This window comes from Dipodomys spectabilis, unplaced genomic scaffold (genome assembly GCF_019054845.1).
Source record: "Dipodomys spectabilis isolate Male_0828 unplaced genomic scaffold, ASM1905484v1 ptg000169l, whole genome shotgun sequence".
Lineage (NCBI taxonomy): Eukaryota > Metazoa > Chordata > Mammalia > Rodentia > Heteromyidae > Dipodomys > Dipodomys spectabilis.
Genome location: NW_024870846.1, coordinates 3,458,201 through 3,483,130, shown reverse-complemented (window position 1 = coordinate 3,483,130; position 24,930 = coordinate 3,458,201). Strand labels below are relative to the sequence as shown.

At 36.6% G+C, this 24,930-nt stretch overlaps 1 protein-coding gene across 3 annotated transcripts in view; it reads left to right on the top strand.

Annotated features, from left to right (window-relative positions):
• The window catches only part of Tmx3 (thioredoxin related transmembrane protein 3), a 33,020-nt gene extending 9,800 nt beyond the window's left edge, over positions 1 to 23,220 (top strand). For 2 of the 3 annotated variants that reach the window (XM_042693484.1, XM_042693485.1), the window contains 12 exons: positions 1,359 to 1,404; positions 2,645 to 2,725; positions 4,000 to 4,099; positions 4,690 to 4,767; positions 7,538 to 7,604; positions 10,467 to 10,565; positions 14,409 to 14,466; positions 14,659 to 14,712; positions 15,721 to 15,777; positions 16,615 to 16,744; positions 18,127 to 18,195; positions 19,895 to 23,220. In XM_042693484.1, coding sequence (XP_042549418.1) covers positions 1,359 to 1,404; positions 2,645 to 2,725; positions 4,000 to 4,099; positions 4,690 to 4,767; positions 7,538 to 7,604; positions 10,467 to 10,565; positions 14,409 to 14,466; positions 14,659 to 14,712; positions 15,721 to 15,777; positions 16,615 to 16,744; positions 18,127 to 18,195; positions 19,895 to 20,155 — 1,100 coding nt within the window. In that variant the 3' untranslated portion in view covers positions 20,156 to 23,220. The remainder of the gene's footprint in view (positions 1 to 1,358; positions 1,405 to 2,644; positions 2,726 to 3,999; positions 4,100 to 4,689; positions 4,768 to 7,537; positions 7,605 to 10,466; positions 10,566 to 14,408; positions 14,467 to 14,658; positions 14,713 to 15,720; positions 15,778 to 16,614; positions 16,745 to 18,126; positions 18,196 to 19,894) is intronic. The other variant, XM_042693486.1, reaches the window with a different exon arrangement.
• Positions 23,221 to 24,930: the final 1,710 nt, after the last annotated feature.

Genomic DNA, 24,930 nt, shown 5'->3' with positions numbered 1-24,930 from the left:
TGTATTTTATGTTATTTATGGTTTTGCTGTTTTTAATGAGTTTTAGTAGAATATAATAAGAACTTGTGTTTGCTGGCCTCCAGCAGTTGGGAAGGCAGACGTTTAAAATAATTTACTCTGATCTCCCAAGTCATTCAGCTTTGAACAGTGCAGTCCCAACAGCTGCACTCATACTCTGTTAGAATGTACAGAATTAAGTCATAAATGATAAATGACACAAGTAATACAAGCAGTTGCATTGAGTTCACATGAATATTCACAGCAGGCCTGAATCAATCTTGGTTACCCTTGCTCTTTGAAGTGACTTTTATAGATTGACCATTAAGGAGACTTTTCCAAACAAATTCTCCCACACATCTAAGGGAGGGTTGACAAACGAAGATGGAGAGCTTTGTGATATTATCTTGCCACAGATTTACTTTGTCATTCTTTTGACTTGGGGAGGAATAAGAAACAACATTTATGAAGATCATTAAGTATTTTAGAGAACTTGAGCCCAAGTCTGGAAGTATTTTCTCCATCAATGATGAACAAGTACCCTGGAAGTAAAATAGTTGTAAAGGGAAAAATGATGTGCATTAATATTAATTCTGCATACTTTGCATAATTTTATAAGTGTTTTTGTGTAAGATAAAATAACGAGACTCTACCTTTCTGTTCTTGACTAGTCTCTCAGGTAGTATGGTAATTAATTTGGTAAACAGTTGCTATACTCTTAAAAGTCCTGATATTCTATTGATGTTTGCTCTTTTGTTTTCAAATGATCCTATTATAGCAAATATTTCTCATTGTAATGTTTTTCAGAATAATCTTGAAAATTGGGTTATTAGGATTGTCCTAGGTTATTAGAAAAGCAGAAAATTAAAAATTGATTTTTTTATCATATGTTGACAACAGTATGAGATTTTTGCAGGTATAGTGTGTATTGTAATTAAATATACTGCCATTCTTTGAATACTCAGGGAACAATAAGCGAAGAGTAGAGGTTCTTTTAATTTTTTAATTAATTTTTGTAGAAGAATAATGAGATCTATAATAAATTCTTGTTCTAGAATCAAATGAGACATTTTTTGTACTGTATATGTTTTTTCTTCTTTTACCAAAATATGAGTTCTTAATAAATTTAGTCTTTTGATATTTATTTTTGTTTTGTCATTATATTTTGTGTAATACCATAGATTAGATTAAGACATTATTTTATATGAAAAATTGTCATTTTTTTTCTTTTTTTAATGCTTCAAAACATATATACATGGGTTTGTGTACATAGAGCTATATCCCTTAAGTAAAAGGCTCATTTGTTACCTAGTTTCTCATTTAAAACAAATTTAGAATTATTTATTCTTTTTCTTATCAAGGCATTGCTTCAGAGTTTGGAGTTCGAGGTTATCCAACAATTAAGCTGTAAGTTGAGTGTTGTATGTTTATATGTATATTTTTAATAGTTCACTCTGCTTACATTTTATGTTTATTTCTAGTATTTCCATGGTGAATTGAAAGATCTGGGGTTAGTCATGTTTTCTTTTTAGGCAAAGTGTGTTCAAAGAGGACTTTGTATCTGCCTTTCTTCTGCTTGAGTAGTTTTGCTGCTTATGGCTAATGTGTTGTGCTGGCTGTGTGGGGTGACCATATGAATAGTCTCGTTTGGGAGAGAGGGCTCTGCTTTGTCATTGTTGATCACAATTTCTCACAGATCACGCGTGTATATAATTGACATGGAAGCAAAAAGAAACCAATCATAATTGATGGATGCTAATTCTAAGTTTGAGTGTTGAGGTAGTGTAATAAAGCATATAGGTTAGAAGAAATAGTGTGGTGATTTAATAATCATAACTTCTAGATGTTTCCAGGACTTCCATTACCCTTACAGGGGTAATGTGGAGAGCAAGTGAATTGGTTTGAAAGTTATTTTATGATAAAATAAGGAATTTTTTCAATATTTTAGAATCTCGCACTTCAAAATTTGAGTATTTTAAGCTTATTTCCTGTTGTGTGTATGTGTTGAACTTCCTTCCTGCACTTTGAAAAAAACTTTACTATGTTTCTTTTACTTTGATTTAAGCAAATCATTCTTTTTTTTTCTAACTACAGTGTTGTGTTATGCTTCTTCATTTTTCCTTTTTGTACTTTCATTTAATTAGATAACTAATAACTCATTGACAGGCTTTTTTGAAGAATTACTTAAATTTGTAGAAGAGTTTTATATTATGGACATTGGTTCATCTATTAAGTAACTATGATATTATATTGTTTAAACTCTGTTAGTTCTTTTTTTTCCCCTTTAGATAGAGAAGAGAGTGAGAGTTAGTGTTTCAAGTTCTTGTCCATGAGTGTGTTCATTACTCATTTTTCTGAAGGCTTGAATACAGTGTGCCTATCAAATACAGAGAAAAATGTTTTCATATAATTCTAGTAAAGCGCAATCTTTTTCCTTAAGTTTTGAGTTGCTGGTGGTCTGAAGTCAATTACTCATTGTGTTTTACAGACTGTGCCACTTAGAAAACTCCTCTATACCTCCCCTTTTGCATACTATAAGTTATGCTGCAACAGAGGATGATTCTTAAATGTTAAAAGAGTTAAGATAACAAGTACTTATCCTTTTTCCTTTTTCTTTCTTTTCTTTTTCTTTTTTTTTGCTTTTAAGATTAAAAGGAGACTTGGCATATAATTACAGAGGACCACGAACTAAAGATGATATCATTGAATTTGCTCATAGAGTGTCTGGGTAAGTTCTTATTATAAAAATAATTTAGCATACCATACTAATACTTGAAAATGCAATATATTATAATAAAACTGAACCTCACAATCATATTTTAAGGACTTACCTAAATTAAATAAAATGAATTTATTCCATTTGTCTATGTATATGATAGCTTTAAACCATTATATGATAAATTAAAACAGCAAAGATTCATTGTGTTGGGCTGATAGTCCATCAGAGCATTTGAGGAAATAGAAATAGTAATGATCTGTATACATTAAAGTTTGTAATTATTGTTAATAAAACTTCTGTTATTTTCTCATTGTAATTGTGGGTTTCATTTTCGTGTCCTTTATGAATAAAAACATTTTGCAGGAACTGTGATATATGAGGTGCTAGTATGTGTTTTATTCCTAAGTGACTTTTCCTGTTCGTATTTATGTTATTAATAAGCATAAGAAGAGACCCCTGAGGTAAATGGCTGGGACTCTATTGCAAATACAATTTCAGGAGCCAGTCCTGGAGTTGCATCACTTCTAGTTAATTACTAAGTATTCAAATAGAAGAGGGAAAATGATGCAATTAGCTATGTGTGCACTTTGAGAAACTTTGCCTTTAGCCTGTCTTGTGATCCTTTTAATGATGCCTTGCAGTACAAATCTAATATTGTATACCATATTTACAAGATTGTGTCTTTTATTTATTCCATGGTATACTTTCTAATAATCTTTGCCTTCACTCATTTCCCAGTGCTGGCTTTTGTCAAATGCTTACATAATGAAACTATTGTAGAGTCCTGATTTCTCTTTATGAGCTGAGCTTCTTATGCATAAACCATACTATTCTTTCTTCATTTTTCTGAAACTAATATATGTTTTAAAGCTTTTGGGACTTTAACTTTCATTGAATACTTAAATACATTTAAATGACATTGTGTTTCCCTGAGTGTTTTTTTGGAAGGGAAATAAGATCTCGTGAATTGTTTGTTTTTAGCTGAAGACTCTAAATAGATGACAGTTCTGTTTTTTATCTGTCAAAATATTTTCAGTGATGATGCTCTGAAGCTATGTATTTATTCACAACTTAACCTAATTGATTGAATTGTGATACTTCATAGATATATGGGTATAATAGTTGTTTCCTGGGAATTTGTTAGGTTATATTGATTTGCCAAGGCATCTGAAATGCGGTTGACATTTCTAAAACCTTACAATTTAGAATATGATTGACCATCATACAGCTGTGATTATATCATTTATTTTTAGTTCATATTTGTTCATTTTGCTTTCTAACAGGGCTCTAATCCGACCACTTCCAAGTCAGCAAATGTTTGAACATGTGCAGAAGCGACATCCTGTGTTCTTTGTTTACGTAGGCGGTGAATCACCACTGAAAGTATGAAATTACTTTCTTACCTACAGAAAATTCACATGACAATTTAACTTGGTTTCAGATGTCACTCAAAATTTACTCCACTCTTGCTGGAAATATTTTGTTGTCTAAGTAATTTTTGTAACCAGAACACTGGTTGTGTACTTGCTGTTTGTGGTGTTAGCTGTGTATGTACATAGTGCCTGCTTCGGTGTTTCTCCTGTTACTGACCCCCAAGGCCATCCAGAGTTTGCATCGCTTTTAACAGTCTTTGTCCAAGGCGGTACTGCTGTGGGTGTCACAACTCACCACTGTGGACATGAGACATGCACATCTTCCTTGGCCACTGTGCACCAGAATTCACCTCACTTTCTGTTTATAATTAAGCCAACTCAGCCTTACTTGGAAACAGACTTTTACACGCAGTTGCAGTGTCTTTTGCCTTAATGATGTATTTGACTTGCTTTATTTTATGTTCGTTAAACTCAGTGTATAGTAGGATAGTGTTAACCTGATGATGTTTACTATGTAAAACTTCTTTGACATTTTATGAGTGACAGTTTTAATCTTTAGTCTTGTAAAATGGTCTTTATTTTCTTATTGTGTTGTCACAGGAGAAATACATAGATGCTGCTTCAGAACTCATTGTGTATACCTACTTCTTTTCTGCCTCAGAAGAAGTGGTTCCTGAGGTAATATTTAAAATTGAATTCTGACAATAAAATCTCTTCTTTTAGATTTTACTGCTTGATTTTTTTCATATTTATTGTGACATATGGAAAGAGTAAACCTGTTAGCTCTTTCTTTACTGCTCATACCAAACTACTTATAAAATCGACTTTCAACAGATTCTTGACATTTACTGAAGAATTCATTACATTTGTGGTTTTGTCTTTATGTAATAACCTGTGTGACAGATGGTATCTGAAACCCTTGACTTGTTTATAAGTAGTATGTGTTGCAGATGAACTCTTCTGTTGGGTTGGCAGAATTCACTAGTGATGCTCAGAAAAACTTTTATAAACAGGACAAGTGCAGTGAAAAAAATCAAAAGGCATTGTGATAATAGGGACATACAGGATTGGCATAACCATGTGTGTATGAGTCAGCCAAGAAATATCGTGTGAGAAGAAAACAATATAAACTGGGATTAAACCTGATTTAAAAAAGAGCACGTGAAGGTCTATAGGCAGGCTGTCAGTAACAGTTACGGGATAAAAGATAACAGAAAAGGAACTACAGTAGCCATTGTGCTTGGTTCAGTGAGACAGGAGGTAGCAGAGACAGTTCCATATCATCTATGTTGTGGCCGTGCAGATGATGGGGTTGTAGTTAAAGAATATGGACTGAATATTACTCTGTGTTACCCAGGATGTTCTGCTTTGTGCAGAAAGAATTGGATAGGTGTAAAGAGACAAGTTAAAGTTCTGCAGTACACAGGGTGTTAGGTCTTAGGAGCTAGTAAGAGAACTGGGGAGACTTGAAAGGCTTGTTGTGTTTAAGTGAGAATTGTCATAACCCCGTGATACAGAAGGAAAGGTTGCACTGAGGATGATGTAATTCTTGGGTGGAATACCTGGGTGGATGGTGGCATTCTTTATGACTAGGGGGGAGGGGGAGAATACTGGGGAACAAGTTAGGAGGGGGCAGGGTAATCTATAGAGCTTTCAGTGATTTAATTTGACTCAGTACGGCTTGCTTGATATCCAAAGGCTAACTTCAAATAAACAACGTTAGTGTAAATGATTATCAGTAGTTACATAGGGTGTGTGTGTGTGTGAGAGTGTGTGTGTGTGTGTATGTGTGTGTGAGATCCTAGCTCAAGATTTCAGGGAGGTAAAGATAGAATGTCAGGTCAAGACCATTCCAGACAAAGTTTACAAGACTCTTATCTCAAAAACAAAATAGAAAATACATGGTTAGTTGCATGGCTCAGGTAGTCGAGCTCTGACTTTGGGTTCAGTCCCTGGTAATCCAGAATGTTGAGTAAACTGCCTACTCCTGTCAAGTTTTCTAGTAGTTCTGGGTGTTGGTACCATCCAAGACCTAATATAAAAATAGAATGTATTAGTTAAGGCCCTCAGATGCCAAATCTTGGGGGACAGGGTACATATGACATCTACTTCGTGGGCTCACTTTATTATTAGCTATTCCAGCTAATTTCTTTAAGCATTTTTAAGTCAATTTTCAAAATGTCAATATGTGTCATTTCTCTTTATTAGATCTTAAATACGTTATTGTAAAAAGTTGACTGGAAAAAATAGTAATTTCAAAATAAGATGAAGAGTTTTACTACTGTAGGAGATTCTCAAGAAAATAGAAAGTTTGTAATTTTGTGGTCTCTGTATTTTGAATATTAGTGTCTTATTCGGAATTTTTCTAGCTTTAATCTAGGTTTTATGAAAACTTGAGTAAGTACAGTGAGCAGAATAAGAATGAATTGAAACAGTTTTTAACATGAGAATACTTAGATGCACAGAGAACAGTGAATAGACAGTTATAAGATGGTGCGATCACAGGAACACAGAGAGAAGGGTGGACCAGGAGTATGTGGCATGAGATGACAACTGCAAGTCTTGAGACTAGTTCAGTGCTCTTCTAGAAAGTGCCACTCAGGTTTCTTTGAAAGGAGGAGATATTGAATGTGAAAAACCCTTCCCAAACATCTTTGTGAATTAGTTCTCAGGAACAGTTAATAACCTGTGCTTGATCACTGAGCCTAACAAGTGCTTTACCACTTCTGCGATGAAGTAGTTCTTTTCACAGTCTACATCATTTTTGATTAGTAATGTAACTAAATCATTCCTGTCTTCTCGTACTGAGATATGCCTGCCTTCTGTTCCCCTTATTCATAGTTACTTTCGTTTTTCATGTTCATGTAATAACATCACTGATTCTCTACTGCAGTTTGACTCTTTAGAAGTACTTGTTGTATAGAAACAAATGTTTTCCTAATGACCTTATGAATGACGATTGCAAGCTGTTTTTAAAATCAGTTGACTGTTTATACTGTGCTCTTGCTTGTTCTCTAATGCAATTCACAGCTACTGTGTGAGGTAGGCAGCCTCGGTGTCTTTATGTTTGTGGGGGAAGGCAACAGACCCTCCCCTCAGTGAAGTGTTGGGCCCACATCACACATCTGGTGTGATGCCTGTCTTGCTGCTTCACTGCTCCTAAGGGCTTCCTTCCTTACTTCCTAGGTGATACTCCAGCTATTAGCAGCTTTAAGAGTAACCCATGGTCTCCCATGGCAAACAGAACACTGTCCAAAGTATGTATATGGTATTTATAAACATTTAAATCCAACCTTTGGATGAGCTTTGAATTCTACTGGCTTATTATTGTTATTGATGGTATTATTTTACTAACTTTTATTGACTGTGTTTATATTTTTGTACTTTTTGAATCCTAGCTGTTGATTAAAATTTGATAAAACTTGTTTAAATTTCTAATGTTTTGCAGTATGTGACGCTAAAAGAGATGCCAGCTGTGCTTGTTTTCAAAGATAAAACATACTTCGTTTATGATGGTGAGTTTCAAAGATTTTACTCATAGAAAATGTGCAATGTTGTATGCATGATAGGATGTGTTGCTAAAAGATTTAGTAAATGCCAAAGTGCTTACAATCCCTGTTAGTTGAATGATTGATGTGAATTTTTTCTTCATCGATTCTTAAGTGGCACGTTTTCAATTTAGTATACTTTTACTGACTTCTGTTTTCAGTGTGTTTTATCAAATGACCTGGCGTTTTGAGAAACTTTTATACTATTTCATTATGCTCAGAAATTACAAGAAGACAACAAACATTACTCACATAAACATGAACAAATAAAACAGTGTTAGTTCCTATTACACACACCCAGAAATCTCTCCTACTTCTCTCCCTCCCTTTCAGATATACTACTTCTTTGAAGCATATACTTTCTTTCGAAGTAATTTTTTTATACTAAGCATCATAAACAGTGATACAATCAAAGTCCTGCATACTATTACCAAGTTCTAACACATACCTAAATAGCGTTTTTTGGATCATTTTAAAGTAAATCCCAGAGGCATCTCATGATCTTGTGTTTTGTTATACCTCTTAAATAGCACAGAACCTTTCATTTTTGATGACTGCATACTGTTTATACACATAAGGTGATCACTTGTTCCTTCCTGCCATCAATTATCTACTCACATGATTTCCAAATGGGATAGAGCAGCCAAAGCATGGGAAACTGGGAAATAGAGAATGACAGCTGCTGGTAACCACACAGCACTGTCTCGCAGGGCATGCAGTTACTCATGGCCATCACTGCAACATTGAAAATCACAATTTAATAAATTCAAAGTGCGGTTTGTTATTCCAATCACTGTGAGTGACCTGATGTGGCCTGAGTACTGTGTTGAAGACCACAGATGCAGAGCATTCTAGAGTGTGCTATGGCATTGACTTCTAGTAAAATGAGAATTCAAGTGGACAGAAAAATGTCCAATAGAACAACTTTGATGCAGTTTAGTAAAAGGAAAGTTTTATTTTGACAGTTATGAAAACTAAACAATTTCTAATCTTTGTTGTGTTTAAATGAAGTAGAAAGTGAAATTAATATCTTGCTATAGAATCATTGTGATTTATGGTGTCAAGACAGTAAGTAGGTATACCATCTTACTGACATTGTCATTTTCCTCCAAAGAGATTACATAGCAAATAGCTTATGTCCTGTGTTACAACGGTGGTAACTGAGAGTGAGGACCAAGGCGGCATGTGCAGCTATTTGGCTGTTCATTTATATACTCCTGCAATCATTCTTCTACTGCATGTTCCTTGAATGTTTGCATAGACAGAAGTCCAAAAGGAATCTTAAGCATAATTTGCATATGTAAAAAAGAGAAGAAAAATTTGTATCTAAATCTGTCCTTCCTACTTGCTGTTTGATTACAGCATTACTTACATGATACTCAGTTTGGTTTTGTTCGTTAAAATGATCCTTTAAGGGTCTGGCTTGGAGGGATGGGGGAGAATGATGAAAGAGGTGACATCTTGTCTTCATAAACTCACTTTTCAGTGGTAACCCCCTTTGAAGATAATAAAAATATAATTTAACTACTTAAAAGTATAATTAAAAATCCTTGAAGACCTGTATTCTTACTATTTTACAGATAAAACTTCTTTGCAGAAGAGGCTAAGTCTCTGGTATTAAGGTCCAGCTTTCGGATGTTTTGTTTTTTTTTTTTTCTCTTGTCAGAGAGCCACTCTGAGGCTTTTGGGAAACACATGGTCATGACTGTGTGGATATAAATGTGTTCTTTGAGCCTGCCTGAGAAAGGACATCTTCTCATCCTCCCATGTTTCAGGTGTGGCTGCAGGACATGAGGATTATGTGGAGATCCTACTGGTGTCACCAGAGCCAAAATTTACTCCTACACACTAGACAGTATTTAGAGCCTGTTCACTTTTATTCCAAGCATTAACTACTGCTAGTCAGTGTGGAAGCACTAGATCAGGAGGATAGTTTATTTTCCGAAGATTTTTTTTCACCGACAGAAGATTGTAGCCCAGTAATAGGCTAGTTGTTTTTAAGTCTGTATCCCTAAATGCTTTCAGATTTGCATTATATTATTTTATCGATTTGATACCTTGAAAATGTTTTGTTAGCATTGTAAGTGACAGAAAAAGCACATCTTCCAAGAAATCAGTGTAATCCAGATGACAGCCTTGGCAGGCGTTTAAAGATATGTGCTTTACATGGGCTTTTTCATGCAGTTGCAATCATTTTTTAAAATTACTTCAGAATTATTTCTAATTGGGATATAAATTTTTGAACAGTATATTACCTAGCTGTTTAGTAGAGGAATTATTTGATATTAGGGGGGAAAAAAAAACAACATACTACTATGATCTTACATGTGTGTTTAAGTTATAAATGTGAGAAAGAGCTATGAACCAAGAAAAATGTCAAGACAGAGAAGAGCAAAAAGCTGTGATAAAAATTGCTGCAGTGCCATCACTGAGGGAAAACCATCAATCCGGAGCGGCATTTTATGGGTGTACACCTTTGCTTAGCATTCCGTCACCATCTGTTGTACTTTATTTTCTGTAGTGTTACAGCACTATTCTCTTTAAATTTATAAATAGTCTTTTTCAACATACCAGAATCTGCTCAATTTTGTTTAGGGAATCTTATTTTCCTGTATTTTAAATTAATTGTTGCTATTTTTAGTGAAGAATTTTTGAAGAATTAATTTGTACACTAATCTTTTCTGTGCATCTGACTGTTTGCCTAGAGTGCATTCCTAAATATAGCATTTTCAGATTTAAAATTAAGCCCTCTGTCAAGTATTCTTATAAACATTGTCATGTAAAAACATGTTCATTATCACATTGTCTTTCACTTTATTTTTTTTTAAGAATATGAAGATGGTGATCTGTCCTCATGGATAAGCAGGGAGAGGTTTCAGAACTACCTCACTATGGATGGCTTCCTCCTGTATGAGCTGGGAGACACAGGTAGCAAGCACATAACTGACAGCTTAAATACGGTTCTGTAGAAAATGGATGTGGTGCTCTGTTTCCCAATCAAAGGAGATCTGAATGTTGTTAGTTCTGGCTCTGTAGACTGGTGTTCCCAAATAATACACCATGTGTATTGCTTAAAGATTAGAAAGAGGATTTGCTTATCAGAATTGAAGTTGAAGACACTGAATGATCAGGGAATGGGAGAAATTCTGCCAAGAAGCTAGAGGCAACAGGCTGCTTTTCTTCTTCTTTTTTTTTTTTTAGTATATATTTTTTATTGTAAAAATACTTTTATTGTAAAAATACAGAGAGGTTACAGTGACATTAGGAAGGTAATGAGTACATTTCCTATCAAGCATTGTTACCCCCTCCTTTGTTTTTCCCCTACCATCCCTTCCCTCACCACCTCCTCAAGTCCTTCCACCCCCCACAAAGTTGTAAAGTTTGTTTTCAACATAGTGTCTTGTACATCTCATTGTTACAATGGGTCAGCCTGTATTCTTATTTCAGCATTTTGATATTTCCCTTCCCCTCCCCAAATCAGAAAAATGTATAAACAAGGTGCAAGGCACCAGAATCAAATACAGTGGAAACGGGTTATACCATGGGGGAAGAACATACAAAAGAAACAAAAGAAAATCACACAGTACATTATAAATACATTAAAAACAACAGCAAGAAACATAAAAAGTCTTGTGTCCCTATCTTGGGGTTCATTTCACTTAGCATCATCTTATATGGTCATATGTACATAGCTTTTTTTTTTTTTTGGGTCCGGTCGTGGGGCCTAAACTCTGGGCCTGGGCGCTGTCCCTCAGCTCTTCAGCTCAAGGCTAGCGTTCTACCACTTGAGCCACAGCGCCACTTCCGGCTTTTTTCTTTTTGCTTCTGTGGTGCTGAGGAATCGAACCCAGGACCTCATGCATGCAAGGCAAGCGCTCTACCACTGAGCCACCTTTCCAGTCCATATGTACATAGCTTTTGACCTTTTCTGCTTGTCTCAGACATGTACTAGTTATTGCAAACAAGGGAAACCATGGGACCTATGTTTCTTTGGGCCTGGCTTACTTCACTTAATAAAACTTTTTCCAAGTCTTTCCATTTTGTAACAAATAGGTGATATCATTCTTTCTGATGGAGGCATAGAAATCCATTTTGTGTGTGTGTCTGTGTGTCTGTGTGTGTTGTAATGTATATATACCACATTTTCTTGATCCATTCATCTACTGAGGGGCATGTGGGTTGGTTCCATATCTTAGCTACAATAAATAATGCTTTTCTTAATTTTGCTTAGTTATGTTGTCAGTACTGTGCGTGCTTGGTTTCTGGGCCTCATGCTCTTCCTGGGTCTTTTCACTCTGGGCTGTCATGTTTCCACTTGAGCCATGCCTCTACGCTTTTCCACTTAAGCCACACATTTCACTTCTGTTTCTTTGCTGGCTAATTGGAGATGGAAGTTTCTCCAATTAATCTCCAAGATCTGTCTGCTTGGACTGGCTTCCTACCACAATCCTCAGATCTCAGATTTTAGGTGGAAGCCACCAGTACCAAGTAAGAGATGATAGTCAAAGCAAATGTAGACATGAATATGCAGTGATATGATACTAATACAAAATGTTTTGTCAGTATCACAAATTACAAATGAGAAATTCTGCCTGTTTCTTTTTTCTTTTTGCCAGTCATAGGGCTTGAACTCTGGGCCTGGGAGTGTCCCTGAGCTCTTCAGCTCAAGGCTAGTGCTCTACCATTTGAGCCACTTTCTGGTGGTTAATTGGAGATAAGGGTCATACAGACTTTCCTGCCCCAGCTTGCTTTGAACCACGATCCTCAGATCTCAGCCTCCAGAGTAGTTAGGGTTATAAGCGTGAGCCACCAGTGCCTGGCAGAGTTCTGCCTGTTGCCACAGTTTTTATGATAATCAGGCTAGAATTAAGACTGAGCTTTCTGTATAAGAAGTAATGAGCATGAGCTTTTTCTCAGTGATGTCCTGCTCGTACAAATTAGAAAGGTTCTCACATGCAATTGTGTAATTTCAGCAGGTTATCTGCTCTAGCTCTGGAGCAGGATTTTGTATGCTGTGTCGGCTGAGATGGTGTCAGCCTTCTTGTGGAATGTGCCTGCTCACTGCCCCACCTGTAGCCTCCTGGCCTGCAGTGGATAACTTCTGCATAATGACTGAGTCATTTGTGGTCACATTGCCACATGCACTGACTATGCTAAAACATCTTCCCCTCCCTTCCCCGCTCACACCTCACATTGGCCTTCCAAATGGTTAAGAGAGCTATATCACTTGCACCAAAGCACTTTCTATGTTCTTTCTTAGAATGTTTTCTGTGCCTGGAAATAATGTCATTTCATTTTCATCTGTCTACACTCAGGCCAAATATTACTTCCTTAGGAAAATCTTCATTGACACCTTGAACTCTATTAATTACTCATATGTTCTTTTATAGCAGTGTGCTTCTTCCCTCACAACTCATCTTAGTCTTCATTGAAGCTGTACGTTATGGGAATATCTCTGCACCTGCTAGCCTGTGCTTTCCTGGGCAGAGCTCTGTCTGCATGAGCTCATCATGATGTCTTTGTAGCTAGCCCAGTGTCTGCCATGTTCATTATGGAGCACTCGTGTGAGAAACTGTTGCTGTGTTTCTGTGGACCTGGCAGGTCCATGGGATTATTGTTACCCACATATAATTAAAATATTAAAAAAATTACAAATCATGAGGCTTTTGAAAATTAAAGGAACACATTATAAAAACAAGTACCGTTGGGTAACAGTGCCTACAGTCCTAGCTACTCAGGTGGCTGGTGTCTCACAGTCTCTCCAGTTAATCAACAAAAAGCCAGGAAAGGAACCATGGATCAACTGGCAGAGTGCCAGACAGAGCTGAGTGAGAGTTACAGTTCACACCCTACTGCCCACAGAACAAAGAAAGCCACAACAACAAATAAAAAACAGGTATTGAATATTAAATGAAAAGATTCAGTGTTGGAAGCTAGTGTTTTCCTCAGGAGGTAAAAAATGGCCACGTATATCATGTAGAATGTCTAGATCAAACTAACAGGATTAGGTTAGGGAAACTATTTTAGTGACAAATTATAATGATATATTGCTGATTTAATCCTACATTTTTGGACCTGCCCTGAGTCAGAAAAGATTGAGTATCATGCATGTCATCTCGTTTAACTCTCCCAATAACTGCAATAGTTATTAGTATTCTAAAACAAATGGAGACTTCCTGAGGTAAAGTCACACAGACAGGTTGTTCTGCCTGGTCCTGAACATGGTGTCTGGCAGCCGCTTTCTGATCCCTTGTCACTGTTCTGCTTACTACGGTAGCTGCCTTTCTGTTAGGTGTGAGGATGTGTGAGATTATGTTCTATTTTGAGGTGAAGAAATAGAGCTCATTTTCTTTCTGTTCGGTTGTATTGGCAGTTAATGAATCCTGGTATCAAAGGGAATGGTCTTCAAAGACCCACCTTACAGCCATGTCCAGCAGGTCTTTGTACACCTCGCAGAGTTTTAGCCTTTAACACACTACGTAGTTGTGGGGTGAAAACAAACACGATTGGAGTCTATAAATTGCTACAGATACCATTCACATTTTAGAAGGTGTAAGAAATTTATCCTTGTTAATTTACTCCTTCATTTCACAAATACAAATTTTAGCATAATGTCTTGATTTATTTAAGTATTAGCACATAAAGTAATTGGAATAAAGTTCTAGAGACATTTTGTGCTGATTCCTTATCAAAAGAAAAATGACCATTGTAAAGTTTGTTTTATGAAGGTTATATCATTCTGTCTTAAGTATATGTCACTCTTAATTTCAGGAAAGCTGGTGGCGATTGCAGTTATTGATGAGAAAAATACATCACTTGAACATACCAGGTATAGTTGCCTTGAAATTTATTGAAGCCTTAAATATCATCTAACTCGCCCCTTGCATGGCTGAAGTGGAACTTTGTGTGGGAAATCCCTTTTTCTACAACCACTTAATAATGCAGCAGATGTTACCTTTTAATTATCTCTAATACCCTTTTCAAATGAGGAGTTGAAATTTTTATGTCTATTTCTCTACAGATTAAAGTCAATTATTCAGGAAGTGGCTAGAGATTACAGAGACCATTTCCATAGGTATGTGTGTACTTCCATTCTAGAAGATTCCTTTAATTTTGCTTGTGTTTTGTAATGTATTAAAGCAAAACTAACATGCATTGAGCAGCTCCAAAAATCTGAAATTCAGAATATTCTCAGACTTCAAACTCAGCCCTGGCATGACAGTATGAATGGAGAAGTCCACACCCAAGCCAATGGGCAGCAGGCTGACGTCAGCCTCATTAACTGTAGCACGCTGTTTCCTTTATGCTCTGTCTTGGGTCCCTTTTCCAATATTTCTCATTCTATAGATACAGATATTCCTCCTTACTTTTTAAAAATCTAAAAGTTCTGTGTCTACATCTTCTAGATAAGAGATCTTCATTTGTATTTCATACTTTGAAAGATAAATCAGATGCTGCTGAAGTGTCTGGGTGGTGAAATTCATTGATGTCATATCAATTACTGGTTTCTTGCTAGTATTTGAGGCGAGTTTTATGAAAAGAAAACATGCTGCACAGATTTTCATAAATTTGAGATTAAATGAACAGTGATTTAACAAAAATTTAGATGACTGTGTTAAAAATGAAAGGAGAAGTACTTTTTGCTATTTTCCAAACCATTCTATTTGTTGCTACCATGAAAGATAGGACTGTAAACTAGTATTATTTTCTTACTTCAAACCTGATTAGATGTCTGTGTGTGATGTTCATGGTTCACAGTAAATGGCTTCATGAGTAGTCCTTTTTTTAAATATATTTTTTTAATATATTTTTTAAATATATTTTTTCTTAAATATATTTTTTCTTAAATATATTTTGCTTAGAAGAACCGTTATTTCCTTGCATTTAAAACTTAGAAGTGAACTTAGAGACTATTAATACCACTTATGCGCTTTATATCTCAAAAGCAAGCAAAATGTACAGTTGTCCTGTTATAGGGTTACGTACTTACTAGGTTATAAAGTTTATAGTATTTCTGTTTTAAAAGAAATATTGTTCTCTCTCTCTCTAATCTCTCTCTCTTCTTTGTTACTGTCTGTTAAAGAGATTTTCAGTTTGGCCATATGGATGGAAACGACTATATAAATACCTTGCTGATGGAGTAAGTCAAGTGCTGATAGTTTCTGAGTTCTATAGCTGGACCTTACTGACTTGAACATTTCTCCCAATTCCCAATAACACCATAAGCTGGGACCAAGCCTTCTACACAGTAACCTGTCAGTGACATTTCATGTTCAAAACTTAGCCAGGAGATTTACTCCCCAGGACATTGTTGCCTTAGATCTCTCTTAACAGATGTTCTATATGTACTTGAAAAGATACATATTTACTGTGTATTTATTCTTCTGTTGTTAAGCAGTATGTCTGTATAGTGTGACGGTGGGAACCCAGAATCAGAATTTGTCATAGAGAATTTGTAGTAGTATGCACTAAACATTTATAATATCCAAAATACTGTTCTGGATGTCTAACTTATTTGTCATGTAATTTTTGTAGCAAGATAGGTACATTGCTCTTCTCTTTATAAATGAAAAAAATATATATGAAAGAAGCTGATTTACTTCCTAACCTTGTGCAGCTTGAGGAGAAACTGCACAGATTACACGCAGGCAGCATGCTATGGCCCTAGAGGCAGTGCCCTTGCCTATGTCTCCTGTGTGCAGCTGTGATGGGACCGCTCAAGAATGGGTGCTTCACACATGATCAGATTATTCTTACTTTACTTGTGATTACTCAGCTGACTAACACTGTATTGTATAAGGATGTTTTCCATACAGTCGTCCTTCGTTTAAAATTGATACAAAATTGTAAACAAAGAGGGGGGAGCCATTTAAAACAGCTCCCTTCTTCAGGTAGAGTTACTGAGATAAAAGTAAGCGCCAGAGTAGTTGCTATTCTCCGTTAATGTGATTTTGATTGGTTTGTTTTATATTTTCAGTGAATTAACAGTCCCAACTGTAGTTGTACTGAATACTTCAAACCAACAATACTTTTTGCTAGATAGACAAATTAAGGATGCCGAAGACATGGTCCAGTTCATTACTAACATCTTGGATGGCACAGTAGAAGTAAGTTTTCAGAATGAGGAAGGGAGGAAGTAGAATGGGAGCTAGGGGTGGCTGACAGGGAATGGTTTGTTTGTTCTGTTTCTCTCCTAGTGCAGGCAGTCCTGTTCTCCCGGACCCAGAAGGTCCTGTTGGTAGCATTCATGGTGTTGCATGCATGGTATGGGATAAATGCTACAGAGCACTTGTCTTGTACTTAATACATTTCTGGGTCAGAAGGACAATCGGATTAAGTAATATTGAAGAAAACCTACAAGGAAGACCACTATTTCTTAAAATATATTGAAAACCAGAGCCCCAGAGAATTCCAAACATAATCCTATGGAATGTTTTTCAGAAATAAGTGAACAGATAATTTTAACTTTGTATTTATTTTCACTGTCTCACCACAGGGTTTTCCAAACTAGATTGCAATCCATGTTGAAAATTCATGTAGGCTGGGCAGTGGTGGCTCACTTTTGTGATCCTAGCTACTCAGAAAGTTGAGATCTAAGGATCGTAGTTCAAAGCCAGGCAGGAAATTCTGTGAGATTCTTTATGTCCAGTTAACCACCAGAATACTAGAAGTAGTGCTGTCGTTCAAGTGGTAGAGCACTTGCCTTGAGCTGAAGAGCTCTAGGCCCCGGAGTTCAAGCCCCACCACCAACCAAAAAAAAAAGGAGAAAAATTCATCTAATCTCAGGTCACAATCAGTGCAACAGCACATTTGCTACATACATACTAACATAAAATGAGAAAATAACAGTCTTCAGGACTATTTTGAGACTTTGTTTCACTTTATAAAAACTTTATTTGAAAGATTCACTTGCATAGCTACCCTTGGGTTAAAATCGAGTGTGTAAAGCATTCTTAATCCGTGGAAGGATTTTGGTAGTTCTTTGAATGGTATCTTGGTTAAAGTGAAACTCATTTAGATGTGTGAAAACTTTTCTATGTGCAACTTAGTGAAAGCTGACTTAAAATGTGGGAGGACAGAAATTTGTCAGTCCTGCAGTTTAGCAATTCAAGCAATGAACCAGACTTGGGAGATGGCTCATTCAGGGATCTGAGTAATGTTATTAGAATTCCTTGTGGAGCTGCATCCCCAGAAGGACTTCTTCATGGTAGCAAAGGTCTCCTTCAGCAGGTCTGTTTTAGCAGGCCAGGCCAAATTCAAAACCTGTGCACCTGTGCAGGCGTGGACCCCAGGTGGGCGTGCTTCAGCAGAGCTGAGTGGGGTGTGAGCAAGAGGAGACAGCGTGTTGACTCAAGGTCAGGAAACATGCTGAACATTTAACACATGATTTGGGGGTTATTGATGTAAGACTTTTAAGTCAACTTTTTGATCTGCAATTGCGTAGCAGAAAAAATAAAGTATTAATACATGTTTTCTTATTAAATTGAAGGCCCAAGGAGGTGATAGCATTTTTCAGAGAGTGAAAAGAATAATATTTGATGCCAAATCTACTATTGTGGTGAGTTCCAGCTTTGTGGTATCATTGGTAATTTAAGAAGTATGGGTTCTTTATGTCTGGCCATGGTAAAACCTACAATGCATAGCATTAGGTCAATATATTTCTTTTTTCTTTTGCAAGGTCTGAACTACTCTATATTAAACATTGAGCAGATAGACATTGCTCTTTGAATGATTAATGAGTTACAGAACTTCAGAATTAACTAAGCTGACGATAGAACATGCAGTTCAATTTTCTCAACCATACCCTGTAAAGATTTTACTTAATTTCTGTAATTTGATAAAAACAGAGATATAGGAGATTTTTAGCCTGTCTTCCAAGAGCTAGCCACTCTTTTTGAAGAAAATATTTTGTCTTGGGGTATTATTCCTCTTTTGTAATAAAAGTGAAATTTTCAGTGTTAAAGCTTTAACACCTTGTGAATTCTATGCCTTTCTCATTTGCTAAGTAGTGAGGTTCCTACAGGTGTTTTCAATGCCTTTTCTCCTCTGCTCTGCTTCCTTTTTTTCCCTTGTTTTTCTGATTTTTTATTTAAAAAGCAGACCTTAAGGTATGAGTAGGTCAAGTGCTTTTCATCAATATTTTCAACCATTGGTTCATCTAATATTTATACTCATAAATGTAAAAAATAGCCTTAATGAACTAATTTGCTCGAGTATACTGTCATCTTCCCTCTAGAAGTAAATATATTCCCTCCATTCTCTTCACTCTCTCTGCCTGGTTATCTATGCTGTTCTAACTCCCCTTCGTCCTCCTGTGTGGCACTCCTACCCATCCTCTGATTGCCTGTTGATTAGATCTGTGTATATCTTTCCTCTGCCCATCACAGCAGTTTCTCCTTGGCATTCTCCTTTCCCTTTCTGCTGTGGCAGGACCTCCTCTTCAGGCCCTGAACTGATGCTGACTCTCCCAGAGTCAGCTCTTTGTCAGCTTCATAGCAGAGACATTCTTTTCATTTGTTTGAGCCCTAAAGTTAGTTCCATGAGCTACTACATGGACATTTTTACTTATTACAGGCCAAAGCACTCATGAAAATATAGTTTGTATACAGGGTCCTAGTGAGGTAAGCCAAGCTCAAACAGTACTTGTTTTTTCTTATGTGCAGAAGCTAGCTCTGTCATATGCTGGATATTCTTGGGAATACTACAGGTTGCAACTAGGAAATCTATTCAATAACATAATTTTTATTTTTTTGAGATGTGATTAGATAGCATATAAAATGATGGTAATTAGGAAATGATTGAGGCTTTACTACCAACTAGATACAAAACAAGTGTTACGAATACCATGAGAAGAGGGGAAAAATTTATGCTCTCTTCTTAGCGAAGATCCCAGCCTTCTTGTGAGCAGATTTCCTGTAGTTCAGCAAATACCTAATGGTGCATAGTAACCATCTTAAAGAGTCCTTTGTAGATAATGTGAAAAGAATACTTTTGGAAAGTAATTATGCTATTTGATCTCTTTTTCTGTTGCTCATACTGGTTATATAAATGCACATGAACACACACTTGTATACTTGGATCTAAAATTAGGATTTCCTATAGAATGTGAATCAGGTAATTATTGCTAGTTATTCACTGGAACTAAAGGTAGTTGGATAGCAGCATGAAATCTGTAGTGGTTTTATGTGCATGTACTTTGTGTTTTTTATATCACAATTATACCTTGTGAGAACTCAGTTTTAACTATCTCTCCACAGTCCATATTCAAGAGCTCACCACTTATGGGCTGCTTTCTCTTCGGTCTGCCACTGGGTGTCATCAGTATCATGTGCTATGGGATCTACACAGCTGACACTGATGGAGGCTACATAGAAGAGAGATGTGGAGTTTCTAAGAGTGAAATGGAAAGCCAGGCGCAGATAGAAGAGAGCAAAGAGCAACAGGAGCCAAGTGGTAGAGAGTCACTAGTGCCGGCCATGCAAGAGCCTAAGGATGTCTTAGAAAAGAAGAAAGATTGAGACTTTGCAGCTATGGAAATTACAAGAGTCTATTTATTAAATTTAGATATTTAATCATGGTCCTTACAGGAAAGTATTTGTATTTTGCTAATACCAATTGCATGGGTTAAAGTAGTCCTTCTACAAATGGGGAGACATTTGTAGCAAAGAGAAGAATGGCTTATCTAAAAATCCAGATCATACCATCAGAATTTACCTTGTGGATATTATTATACACATCAGTTCTATTTGCATGTTGCTCTATCTGAATATTCTGCAACAGAGCTAAAATTGGGCAGAATATTTAAGTTGGTCAATCAGATAGAAAATACATGTTGGATAAAGAAAATAATACCTCCCCCCTTCTGCTATTCATTCTCATATATTTTGTATAAGATTTATATAGGCAAATTTGAATCTTTAAAGTTTAGACACTAAGGAAAGCCAGTAACTTTTTCCATGTATCAAATTAATAAAATTCTGAGGTTAATGTGGTTTTATATAGCATAGTGATTTTATTTAATTACTTTTAAAGGAGAGGAAATGTTACTTTTTAATTTTATACTCCGTTATGTTGTTATAAAAATTTTTATATGGGTCTGTAGAATAGAGAAGGAAATTTTTGTGACTGACCTGTGCAGAAAGCCAGGGTGTATTGGGGGCAGCGGCCGCAGGCCCCGCCCTGCAGCACTCCAGCCCAGACACTCACTGGTCAGAAGGAGAGCGTCTCTCTTATTTCTACTTTGCTCTAGCCTAAGTAGCTAAGGGTTTTAATTTTGTTTCATTTTGTGTATGTGTGTGTGTTTTGGTGTTTCTTCTAAAATTACCTACGATTTAAAAAAAAAAACTATTGAAAAGTAATATATAAATTTTGTTTAATGTATTTAAATTTTTATAGTGGCTATGGTCCAAAATATGCATGTGTGTTGTTCTGCATACATGTATACAAGTTACTGTCACACATGCACTGTGGTATTCTGTGGCATGTCTGTCACAGAAAGTGACGTCCTGGGCAGGCTAGGTGGGATGTTGTATCCAGTGAGCAGGAGGCGCGCGGTTTCCTTTGTGTTCTCCGCTCTGGCTGCCCGGGGAATTGTGCCCATCTTTCCTCCTAAGTGGAATCATGCAGGAATTCTGGCCCAACTGATGTCGAAATATTGGTATTCTGTAGTAATAGTTTGGAAAGTTTATCATACATTAAATTTTAACGCCTTCAGTTCATCTATTTTTAGAATTTTTAATTGGATTAACTTATTTAGGTAGTTATCAGTTCCTTAGAAGTTGTTCATTATAAAGGTTTTATTAACATTAAAAGTGTTTAATCATTTTTAAAGTATGGTCCTAACACTGAAGTTTTTATGTATAGCATTTTGATCATGTGGGCTGCCTTTTGGCTGTTTCCAATGCCATGTGAATCAGGAGTGAACTGAGACTCTGGTGTCTTAAGTGCTAGCCAGTTAGAGGTCATCGTTGTGTGCATGTGTGTCCATTGTGCTCTTCTAGTATTCAATTATTAAATACCATTCTTGATTCTAATTGCTAAATGAAATTATGCAGTCACAAAGAATTTCAGGTAATACTAGTGGGAAATAGTCTCATGGAAACTGGAGGTGAACACTGTTAATCTAACATGCAGTTTCCTCTCAAAGTCTTAAGGCGGCATTTTGTGAGAATGTTCGTGTGAGGTTTGTTTGCAGGAGTCATTGCAGGCCTACGCGGGTACAGATGCCTCCCTCCGCACTCAGGTGATAAGGAAGTCGCACGGTGACGCAGTCTTGGCGGATGTAATGGATTATTCTAGGTGTACTGTACATGCAGATCTGCAGCTTTTGCCTCATCACTTTGCATCATCACCTGTAAAGTAGACCTCAGTAGGAAAAATAGTGACTCAGTAAACCCACAAGCATCCTCTGTATTCGCACCTTTATAAAGGAGCCTTTCACAGAGCTTTTTACTCTTCTTCTGTCTGTACTTAGAAAATGTGCTTATTGGGAAACAAAGGGGTAGGTGGTTTGTAATTTTATTTTTGTATTAAAACGTTGCTTTTCACGTGTTTCTCTTTGGGGATCATTTCGTTTACCTTCTCAGCGCCTCACAAAACAGACCTTCGCATCTGTTCACTAGTGTGCTTTTCCACCACCTTGATTTTAGAACTTTACTCTGAGCACTGTTTTCCTTTCAGGATAAATTATGTCAAAATCAAAGCAGCTCTCAAGATCTGGTTAGAAGGTTACTGGTAGCCTACTAACTTCGTGATAAATCAGTCATACGATTGTATGCCAATCCTAGGATCCTTCAGGAAATTGGAAGTTCATCTTCTCTTTCAGTCAGTCACAAGAGTTCTCTTCCTGGTTTCTGTAGTTTAGAATTGTAGCTCCTTGTAATCTGACGCTCAGGCAGCATGTAAGGATAGCTAGCCCAGAGGAGGTGGGGGCTTTCAAGTGCTTTGTGCCCCCTTGGAGCCTGCTGTCTTGTCTTGTATGCACCAATGCTTTTTCTACTGCCCCCAACCCGTGCAATGATTGTTAGACCTGGAGTTTTCATTTCTTCCCCCGACACAGTGCTTCTCAGTATCTAGTTTAGAAATAGCCTTAACATGCCACAAGTTTGGAGGCTGGGGAAGGGTCTGAACAGTAAAAACAAGTTGCTCTTTATTTTTTGTTCAGTGGGTTACATTGCTAATGATGTTCTTTGTGTTTTCATTTGGGTGCTTTTCTGACTTCAGTTATGCAGAAAGTTGCTTAAATATCTTTATTATAGCCCTCGCTTCTTGGGACATGGAAATAGGGCAGGGAAAACGATTGCTCAATATATTATTATTGTGTAGAAATTGCTCAAGCCAGTGTGTGATGTTGACTTACAATGAATTGGAGAGATTAGAGCTGCCATTTTATTTTTTACATATTATATATATTATTTTTCTGAATGTGAGTGTCAGAGTGAGCAAAAAATAATTTTCTACTTTAGACTAATAATGTATAAAAGGTTTTGGAAGTCTGTAATACAACTAACTTGTTGAATTCATGATACCCTGCCTCATGGCAGTTGTAAACCTTTTTTGTAAAATAAATTAACTAAAAACATAATTGTTACTTTCACTGTGTATGTTTCCTTTTGCTCCTTTGAAGGGCTTGCATGTTGAGGTACTCATGAATTTAAATAACTTTATATCCTGAAATGGAGGCTGCAACCCCAAGGTTCTAGTAAGCCTGACACTGGTAGCTCACGCCTGTAATCCTAGGTACCCAGGAGGCTGAGATCTGAGGATTGTGGTTCCCCCAGGCAGGAAAGTCCGTGAGACCCTTACCTCCAATTAACAACCAGGAAACCAGAAGTGGCACTGTGGCCTAAATGTTGGGAGTGCTAGCCTTGAAAAGAGTAACTCAGGGACAGAACCTAGGTCCCAAGTTCAAGCCCCATGACCTACAACAACAACAAAATAGTCTTATAAAATTGGTGAAATTCTATTGTTTCAAAATGTTTTGGCATTCAAAATGTTCCCATCCACCAGGGGACAGCTGAGAAACATGCACGAGTTAACATCTGTTTAAGAGGTGGTAACCACTACGTTTTGTTCCCTTACCTCCTTCACTGTGGAGGAGAGATTTTGAATTAGTTGTATTCATTTGCTTCTACCTCCATGGTGAATAAAACATGCTCATTGACCTGCATACCACCATGCACTGATTACTTCAAAACAGTGGCCCTGATGTGTGAAGCAACTTATTTTGTCCAAAATCTAGGAAAGTATCTTTATGATGTTTAGTTAAGAACAACAACTTGAAAATACACATGGTATAGACTACTCAGAGAAGAAGTAGCTATTGGATCTCATTAAAACAAATTCTGCTTTAAAAAGACCATTAAGAAAGTTAAATTGGAAGAGAGACTAGGAGAATATATTCACAAAATTCACTCTGTTAGAGAGCTGCTATGTACAATAGATACTAGATACCTTCAAACTACTTTAGGGAAGGACAATACAATAAAAACAAATGACACAAATAGGAGTCTTAAATATAGCAAGGTCTCAAGTTTACCATCATTCAGTCTCAGCTTTAACGTCATGCGTTAGTTCAAAGGACATGGCCACTTATTTCTGATTTCTCAACAACTGCCTCTTCCTCAGTTTTCTCATTTCACTAAGTGATGCTGACATTTTACTCGTGCCCATAACTCTATATGCTTGAAACAGACCATAATTTGTGAACCAAGTTTCTCACAGCTTTGATATAGACTCCAAATCCAATTTTGTACCACATTGAAGATTTACCTGCTGGTTCAGTGTGGAAGATTTATGTTTCTTTAGCTTGGGCTCTGAATCTTAAAATTATTGAAAATATGAAAAAGTTGATGTCAAACAGGAGAAAATTCACATAAATCCCCATTGCTCATATTAAAAATGAAGTACCTTTTTATCTTAACAGCTGCCAGTCTAGAATTGTTAGCCTTTATCCAAATAATTAGTAAATCCTAAGCCAGGGTTTATAAAAACAAATGTTTATCGGCACTGCATGAGCATCAGCTTTGGTAAGTTATCAGTATACATGTGTATATCCTGGTTGTTAATTGGAGGTAAGGGTCTCACAATTGGAGGTAAGGGTCTCACGGACTTTCCTGCGGGGGGGGGGGGGGTGGGGGGGGTGAGACTTCGAACCACAATCCTCAGAAACCTTAGAACCATCTATTTGGTCAGTCCTAGCTGACCTGCTTGAAGCCTGAACACAGAAAAGCAACAACAACAACAAAAAGAAATCTTTCCTACATTGATTTTTGATGTGTGCCCGCAGATTAAA